Below are 10,087 nucleotides of genomic sequence, written 5' to 3'. Positions count from 1 at the left end.
TTCTAGTTTTTAAGTAATTTAGGTTGAGTCTAGTTTAGATCTAAACCGTCCCTGTGATCGATACCCTACAATATACTACGCGATAGGATTGTGCACTTGCAATCTGAATCGAAAGTGTATTTAAAGTTAAAAGGTACAGTTGCTGTACTGAAACTTTGTACTATACCTTTTTGGTGTAACAATAGGTGGGGTCTTTGAATTTCCACCACCATTTCAACATTAAAGCAATATTCATTTCCTTGAGGTATAATATGCCTAACCCTCCAAATTCTTTAGTAAAGTTTGCTCTTTGCCAATTTATTAGATGGCATTTTTTCTTGCCTGTACTGGTACCTTGCCATAAGAATCGGCATCGTATTTTGTCGATTTTGTTTATCACTGAATCTGGAATTTTGTATATATATAAGAAATACAGAGAGACTGAAGAAAGAACAAAATTAAGTAATGTTAATCGTCCACCTATTGAAAGTAAACTACCCTTCCAATTTTGGAGTTTTTTCTCTATCATATCAATGAGAAAAGTCCAATCAATTGCTAAAAGTTTTTGAATATGAAGTGGTAGCCCTAAATATTGCATTGGAAAAGAGGCTGGAGTACATCTAAACATTTGAGAAAATTTGTCTAACTCATTGATGTTTATTGGATACATTGATGTTTTAGAATAGTTAACCTTTATACCGGATAGAGCTTCAAAGGCAATTAGTGCCCACCAAGCATGTTCAATATTACTTGCATCAGCTTTTAGAAATATGATGGTATTGTCTGCGTAGTGACAGTTGGTGTGTGCATGATTATCTATTATTTGGGGACCTAAACCTACTATATAGTTGGATTGTCTGCCTTGAAGAAAGATTTTACTAAGCGTATTTGTTGCAAGGATATACAAATAGGGAGATAAGGGGTCTCCTTGGCGAACCCCTCATTTACAAATAATAATAAAAAAAATCAGTGAGAGTACCATTTAAGTTTATGCAAGATTGAGAGCTGTATAACTATTCTTTAATCCATGCGATCCATTTAACTCCAAAACCCCTACTATGTAGTATATCTAGAAGGTATTTCCAATTTATTTTATCATAGGCTTTTTCAAAGTCTATTTTGACAATCACTCCTTCCTCTTTGGAACATTGACAAGAGTGTGAATGATTTCTTGACTTAGAATAACATTGTCTAGTATATAACAACCTTTTATAAAAGTTGCTTGACTACTATCTATGATCCTATTCATGATTGATTCTAAACGAAATGTCAAAATTTTAGATATTAGTTTGAAGCTACAATTTACCAAACTAATTGGTCTGAATTCTGTGATGAGTTTGGCCTCTCTTTCTTTGGGGATGAGGTAGATGATAGATTTGTTCAGACTAGTTAGTTTGGTACGATGATGATAGAAATGTTGACATAATTGGAAGAAATCATCTCTAATTAGAATTCAGAAGGCTTGATAAAACTTAAACATAAAACCATCTGGTCCAGGGGCCCCATTAGATTCACAAGCGAAAACAACATTCTTAATTTCTTCCATGGTAAAAGGAATCTCTAAGTTGTTTTTTTTCCAAATTTATCACTAGATTCCCAGAAATCAGTATCTAATGTAGCACATGTATTGCTTGATTGTCCTAACAAGTCTTTGTAAAACTGCTGAATATGTTGTTGAATTTCTAGTTTGGTAATAGTAGTACTGCTATTAATATATCTAAAGCTAGAATTTTATTTTTCTTAGCTCTATGTGTAGCTATAGTGTGGAAATACTTAATATTGTTATCGCCCTCTTCTAGCCATTGTTGTTTGGCTTTATTTTCCAATGTTTTTCTTCTTCTAAATAAATATTATCTAGGCACTTTTAGCTAATATTCATTCTTCATTTTCATCGGAGGTCAGATCTTTTAGTTCTAAAATGAGTTCCAATTGCTTCAAGCGTGCTAGTAAGTGTTGTTTTTTTTTTTCCTACTGTAATAATTTCTAGTCCAACCTCTACTTTTTGTCTAAAAAATTTTAATTTGGTATTTCAGCTTTTGGCAATATGTCTATAGTCTAATTGAAATTAGGGCCACCACTTGTTGATAAGTTGGACAAAATCAGGCTGTTCCAGCCAAAAGGGATCAAATCTAAAAAGGTTGTGAGGATGGTCAATCTTGCTAGAAATTTGTAGAATAAGGGGGCAGTGATCAGTGATCAAATCCATACATACCTAAATCTAAAGTGGTGCTAGCTGGGTATAAATTCTCTCATAGTAAATTTGTGAATATTCTATCAAGTAATGCAAATTTATTCCCATTATTCCATGTGTATTTTCTACCAAGCAATTTTTGTTCTACTAATTGATGTTTATTTACAAATCTATTAAAGAGAACTAATCTGAATATCAAACAAATTCTCGGACTTTTCATTTCTATGCCTTATTGCATTAAAATCTCCACAAAGAATCCATGGATTTGTGTTAGAGCTTCTAGTCTTATCTAATTCCATCCAAAGATCCTTCTTCTTTGATCTAATAACAGGACCATATATATACTATAGTAATTTGCCACCTATGACCATCTTTTGTACATTCTACTTGGATGTTAAGGGCATATTGATGAATGGAATGACTAATATATTTAAACTGAGAACTATCACAACCAAATAAAATTCCCCCTGATCGATCATGTGACGAGACCCAATACCAAATGTCAAATTTGGTAGAAATAGTCCTTAAAATTCTATTAGTAAATTGTTCTTTTTTGGTCTCTTGTATGGCAATCAGATCGATTTTATTATCAACTATTATATCATGGAGTGTTTGTCTTTTTTTTATAGGAATTTAAACCTCTAGTATTCCAGTTTAACAGATTCATGAGGAACCTATATATGCACTAGTATCTAACCTAATCTCATGAGTAGTGGTATATATTCTGGTTATCAGTATGATCATTGTCTACATTATCTAACATAGTACTAGAATCATAAAAAGTTCCAACTTCATCTTGCAAATGATCTACATCAGATTGAACTCTAGAAAGGGAGTGATCATCTAATATTAGACAGTGAGAAGAGGCAAGAGCTTTAGTTTTATCTAACAGGGAGAGCATGATGTCTCTTCAAAAGAAGATCTATCATACCGCTGAATTTTTTGTATTAGTTGGGAAGCTTCATCAGCAGAATGTCCTAATAATTAAATTCTATATATACTAAACTGATCTTTAACTTGAATTTTCTCTTGATAGTCAATGACCGTTTAACAATTTCAGTTAATACTTCGAAGCTATATTAGTTGTAAAAACCAATCCTTTGAACCGAAGAAAAATAGGAAGGGAAAAAAAATAACAAAACAATTGAGATAAAAGATTCAGAGAAATAATTTTTTTCTCTCATCAACACAACAGAATAGAATAGTTCAATATCATTACATTTTGATTTCTTGGAGATATTGTAATTAAATTCTGATTCAATCTTTAAAGTGAGATGCATCATTAAAAAAGAGATAGAAGTCGATCTATTTTGAAGGAGAACGCTGCGTTTTAAATTTACTGCATCATATGAGACACATACCTCTTTAAAGATAATTTTTGTGATTTTTTTAAATCGCTTTGATCTTTTACATCAAAACATCAACTAATACTTTACTTGGATGAATTCGACCATGCACATATCAATGAGATTGTCGAAATTAATATTTACATGTCATCTTTATTTTATTTTTTGTTTCGATAATGAACATATATACATTGAATCAGTCTTTACATCTATATCTTTATTTTTTATTTCGATAATGAACGTATCAATGAGATACATCATACGACATTGAATCAGTGTTTACATTTATATCTTTATTTATTTTAGATGTTTATAGATTTGAAGGGAAAAGAAGAAGAAACACTCTACCTCTTTTTTAGGTGTAAAAGTTTACATCCCTCCCCTACCTACTCTATTCTAGAGCTTATCGATCATCAAATTATATTTCTCCTCTGATCTCCTTCATGTCTTGTTCCGTGTACCTTGCTATTTCTTGCCCCTCTGATCTCCCTTAGTTCTTTTCCCCTCTTTTTCTTTTCTGTTTCTCTTAAAATGACAGGAGTTTAGCTGATTATTGGAGAGAAAAATAAAAATAAAAATGAGGGTACAATGTTTAAAATGATAGAAGAAGAGAAAGAAGTCTAATTGACCTTTTCTGTTATAATGAGTTAATCACAATAAGCTAAGAGGTTGGGGTAGGTATTAATAACCCAAAATTTAGGCAATTTGGTAATTTGGCGATGCTATTCCAGGCAATTTTCGAGTGTTGTAGTGGTAGTTGCTTTTTGTGGTGATTATTTGATAATATTATTTGTTATAATTTGAACGTAACTTAGTAGATGAGAAGCAGGTGGGTCTGGCGCCAGTTGTAATTTATGTCGTCAAGAAATATTTCCTGTCAAACAGAATTTTCTCTTGTGAGTGTAGGAGTGAGGACTGAGTGCGTATCCTATGAGATATCTCATATTTTGCGTGACAGACGTGTCCGGGGCCTATTCAGGGGGACGTAGGGGGGCAGTATTATTTGAGCTTTGAGATTCATGCAGAACGTATTGCAACGGTTGAGATTTTCCAAAAAGTCACGCAAAATATGAGATATCTCAGAGGATGCGAATTCCTGAGGATTGAGACTTTCACTCATTTTATTTATTTATCCAGATATTTTAGTGATAAAACATGGAGGACCTTTAGAAAGTGTTAAAATTGATTGTCCTGATTTGAATGAAATGATATGAAGTTTAAATTTGTTTGTTGCTGTCTTTTGTGCCATCTGACTTCGATCAATGGCCTGATTATGTTTGGTTACATTGGACGCTTCATATTCTTTTTCTGTCTCACCCAAATAGACCAGTACCAAAATTCAACAAAGAGTATAAGAGTCATTTTTTATAATTATTATATTTTAATAAAGAGAAGCGTTATTATTTTAATTGTTAAAAGTGCAAAACACACTTGAAATAAAGGAAAAAAAAAAGTGAATAATTCCACAAATTCCACAATTTTCCTATTTCTTTGCTATTCCTCCTCTCACCGAACAGACCATTAGGCCATTAAAGGTATGCTTGGATGAAATGAGAATAGCTAGAATAGAGGGCTATCATAAAATAGGGGTTATTCGGAATAGCAATGTGCATCCAAACAATATTTTTGCTATTTGGAATAGTTAGAATAGCTGTTATTCTTTATTCCTTATAAATGTTGGAATAGCTACTATTCGAAAGTGTGAAGAGAAAAAAAAATGTTTCATTCTCGGATTTCCTCTAACACAGTCCCAAAATTATAAAATTGACACCACTTATGTTATCTCCACATTGTGACAATTCATTTGAGATCTTACTTGCTTATATTTCCTCTTAATTAGCATCTTGTTAACACTATTTTTTATCAGTTACAATCCAAACAACATTTTTACTAATTCGAATAGCACCATTTTTATACTAATATGAAAATCACTATTTATTTTCTATTCTCATTTACTATTCTTAAATTTCACTATTCTACCTATTTTAATTTCCATCCAAACATACCCTATTCCTTGTGTGTCAAGAATAGAGGCTATTCTAGAATAGCGGCTATTCGGAATAACAATGTGCATCCAAACGATATTTTTGCTATTTGAAATAGTTAGAATAGCTGCTATTCTCTATTCCTTGTAAATATTGGAATAACTACTATTCAAAAATGTGAAGAGAGAGAGAAAAATAATTCTTTCTCGAATTTTCGTAAACACACTCCCGAAGTGACAAACTTGACACTACTTTATGTTATCTTCATGTTGTGACAATTCATTTAAGATCTCACTTGCCTATATTTTTTCTTAATTAGTATTTTGTTAACACTATTATTTATTAGTTACAACTATTCACTATTCCAAATGTACAATCCAAACAATATTTTTACTAATCCAGATAGCATCATTTTCACACTAATCTAAAAATCACTATTTTTTCTCTATTCTTATTTACTATTCTTAAATTTTACTATTCTAACTATTACAGCGCTCATCCAAACGTACCAAACTACATTTATTATCAAGGAAGGGATAGCAGCAAATACCGAACAGATCAGTGCAAAACATTGCTACGTACTTTTCTTTTAGTATAATTTGAAATTCAAATGTCTTTGTTAGGGCTATTTTGCAAATATGTCAAATCTGCTACCTCCGCTCTCACCAGTGTCTTTGTTAGGGCTATATGCGGTACCGTATATGCGGAAATCGGTGGCGCATAGAAATCGCATTTAATAACACTGCCTCTCACCGCTCAGGCGCTCTATCTACTACCCGTTCACATCCCAATATACAAAATAGAACACGAACAACTAAATCACACATCTCCGTAAAGAATAAAATGGGAGCGATCTCTCTTCTCCTAGACACCATAGTCCTTCTCTTCTCTCTCGTAATCTCCATCGCCACGCCTCTCTTGGACGCCCAATCATGCCTTCCTTCTCACCTCTTCCCCGCTCCCCTTCTCGATCTGAAGAAATGGTACTCTGATCTCTACGGTGATTATCTCGTCGTAGAGAAGCCTCTCTTCTTCGTTGGTTTGGTTTGGGCGGAGATCTTCTTCCTCTGGCCTCTCTGCTTGGCCAATTTGTATGGCATTCTTAAAGGCAGGAGCTGGTCTAAGACCACCTCTCTCATGGCCGGAGTTTGTGCTGGCACTTCCATGGTAATTAAGGATCCTTATCTATTTTACTTCTTTTTGGAGGATTTTTGCAAATTAGACTAATATTTTACGTATTTGTAGATAGCAGCCAACATTCTCAGTTCTTCTAATTGCATGTACCAATTTTGATTTTTTTTTTCAAATAAACCCCACTAATTATCCTAGAAGAAATGGTATTGAGCAACAATATATTTTGATGGCTAACATCTAGCTTTCAAACTCACTGAATATATTGATAACAAGTTGTTTATATTGGGCCTTTCGACTACTTATTAGACTAGACCTTGTTCAGGCAAACTTTGTTAATTAAATTAATCAATAGTAGTGTAATCCATTAATTTGAAAAACATGTGGCCTAATATTCTGCATACCAATCAAACTGGTGTAATGTTGCTGCTTATTGAGGAGTTATGATTGGTTTGGTATTATCAGTATTATACCCTTGTGATTGATAATGGACTTGAACTGGGTACAGGAAATCCAAAAGCAATGTTGCATTATGTTTTATTTTGGGATTCTTTTCTGCAAATGGCATTCACCATTTTGCAATGTTTGCAATTATCAATCGAAATGGCCGTTGCTTTGCAAATGACTCACTTAGTTGCTAGCAATTTTCGTGGTTTGGAATAAAATCCAACCAATTCTGTAAATGGTTAACCAAAAACCTAGCTTTTTACCTCAATTAAATATATTGAAATCAATTATTAGACCACACCTTGTTCGGGAAAAGTTCTTCAATTATTGATCCATGGTACTCCAAACTATTAATTCAAAAACATTTAGCCTTTTATTGGTTTAACCAGAAATTGAGGGATAAGTAGTCATGGACTTGCATTGAGCATGCCAATTACACTGTGGTATAACTATGACTGGTATGGTACTGTGAGTATTATACCCATGTGGTTGGAGTATACCTGTGCTCCTCCTGGTCTACGTACTGATGATAGGTTGGGACTTAACCAGGTACAGGACAATGAAAGAAAGTTGAAAAACAAAGGAAATAAAGAAAAATACCATACGAACTCCGGATAAGTATGAGATCTAAAGTTAAAAGAAGGTTTACTATCTTTTTCAAAAACCAGTTAATTCCCCATTGCTTAAAAATTGCTATCACAAAACTTGAACTTGTAATGAACATTTTGTTATTTCTTTCTATATTTTCAGGCTGCTATAATGGCGGAAGTTTTAGGGTCTGGCCGGGCTTCAGAGAAGCTAATACATATGTATTCTCCATTTGGGGCTTTTGCAGTTTGTGCAATTTTACGTGGCCTCATCCCCCGTGCAAAGAAGACTTCTTTTGCCTCTGGCTCCCTTGGCCCCTCTTCTCGCAAGAAGAGAGCTTAATTTAATTGGCTTTTGTACTCTCGTCTGCTAGGAATGCTTTAAATCCTCAAGTAACTGTTTTACGTGATTTTAGTTTCCATATATTTGGTTTTTACTTAATTTACCAGATCCCATATTTTACTGTACCAGCCAACGGGATCGCTCGCAACCTACAATTGGGACAGTCAGTTATCACACCCCTTTTAGTTTTTTTCGTTAATCTTGGTTTGGGATCATTTGAGATTTTGCCAGTGTAACAAACAACTTTTTTCATCGACTTTATTGTATAAATTTTGGAATGGCAGCATTCAACCCTTGCAAATTCAGTAAATTTCAAACTTTGCATTTTGCAGTGTAATATACTAATTGTAGTATATCATTTATCATTCAAAAAAAAAAAAGGAAAAAAAAAAAAAAAAAAAAAAAAACAAAAACAACATGATTTTCCAGATGATGTGATGTACCATATCATTTGTTGGGGCTTAACTAATCTCGAGGGCAGTGGCCAGCTTGAATGATATTATTGAAGGAAGGTGCCAAAGTGAGGATATTAATTAGACATTTATTGTCACATAACTCGCTTTAAATACTGAGGTGTCGGAATAGTAGACTCTGAAGACGTTAGTTGAATGTCTGTAAATCCCTTACATACATGCTCAAAATCAAAAGAGAGGCTATGACCCCACCTTGGTCACATCTAAGATCTGCCCCTGCTACCTGATCAGTATCATCTCCTCAACTGTGGGGATACATACATAATTAAATGCTACACTCTGCATCTCATGATCTCATGCAGATGCAAGCAATCAATTCGAATTCTGAGGGCTTACATGTAATTGACTAACTTTAGTATCATGTATTTTTTTTACTATATTTAGGTGGGTAATATAATATGTGAGCTGTTAATAACCACTCTGAAACTCTGGATATAGACTATACATTCTGCACAATTGGATGCTATACATTACAGATCTTTTTTTTATTTTTTTATATATATATGTACAGTCATTACTCATTAGAAATCCTCTGTGCCGATAGTTGCCATTTTCATAGAAGCATGTGGAAATGTTGACGGTATCATCGACTTACTTTGAACTTCACAATACGAGGATACAGTCCCCGTATCATCGTGTCTTGTGGAAGCTCAAAGTGCCAATGAAAGTTAGGGTATTCATCTGGCTAATGCTACTCGATAAGATCCTCACACAGGAAAACCTAATTATCAGAGGATGTCAGATAAACATGGGATGCAAGCTGTGCAATAGTCTAATTGTGGAAACGACGGGACACATCATGTGGTCTTGCCCATTTGCAAGTAGGTTTTGGAGAGGCCTGTGTGCCCAGATTAATATATCGACCCGCATGGAGCAAAACATAGAGGATGCATGGTTGGGAGGACGAATGACACTGCAGGGAAGGGCAAGAAGCAGATGGGATATGGCCTGGGCAGGAGGGTCCTGGACTATGTGGAAGGAGAGGAACAGGAGGATCTTTTCGGGCACAACAAAGACCTTGAGTATATTAATAGATGAAACCACAACAAATTTACATGATTGGGAGCTTTTTATATAAAATTAAGTGTAAGAGGGGATTGTTAGACCAGGCAGGGGCGTACTGTGTACTCCTGGCAGCGATATTTACTAAATAGATTACTTTTGTGCTAAGTAGAAAACTTGTAAATACACTTTCTTTTCAATATATTTGTTGCCGACAATTGTCGACAACCTTAAAAAAAAATAATTTGACATTTTTTTTTCAGTTTTATATTATATAATATACATCACGTATGCATCTCACATTAATGCTCCTTGCAAATATTACCACAAAAAAAAAAAATAGTACCATCTAATGTGTAGATCAGCAGAGATAACCGCGTCAGGCCCAACTGCTGAGAAATTTGAACTCTTTATGATTCAACAAGTCTCATGTCCACATCTATCTATAATCTATGTAACCTGTTTGACATTCTGAAGCGTATTAATTTTTATTTTATTTTGAAAGAGATTTTTTTATTTTTTATTTCCTGATACAACTGACGCCTATGTTGAACTGATTACAACCACATTGCCTACGGGTTTTTCATCAAAAAAAGATTACAA

General features: G+C 33.9%; 1 protein-coding gene across 1 annotated transcript; it reads left to right on the top strand.

Moving 5' to 3' along the window:
- The first annotated feature begins 6,294 nt into the window (after positions 1-6,294).
- On the top strand, positions 6,295-8,343 carry LOC144575056 (uncharacterized). The gene is made up of 2 exons (XM_078325178.1): positions 6,295-6,668; positions 7,830-8,343. The coding sequence occupies exons 1-2, from the start codon at positions 6,345-6,347 to the stop codon at positions 8,007-8,009; spliced, it is 504 nt and encodes a 167-aa protein (XP_078181304.1). The 5' UTR covers positions 6,295-6,344; the 3' UTR covers positions 8,010-8,343.
- Positions 8,344-10,087: the final 1,744 nt, after the last annotated feature.

This window comes from Carex rostrata, chromosome 23 (assembly GCF_964058835.1).
Source record: "Carex rostrata chromosome 23, lpCarRost1.2, whole genome shotgun sequence".
Lineage (NCBI taxonomy): Eukaryota > Viridiplantae > Streptophyta > Magnoliopsida > Poales > Cyperaceae > Carex > Carex rostrata.
The sequence above is the reverse complement of the archived record's forward strand: the minus strand, read 5'-3'. Positions and strand labels throughout refer to the sequence as shown.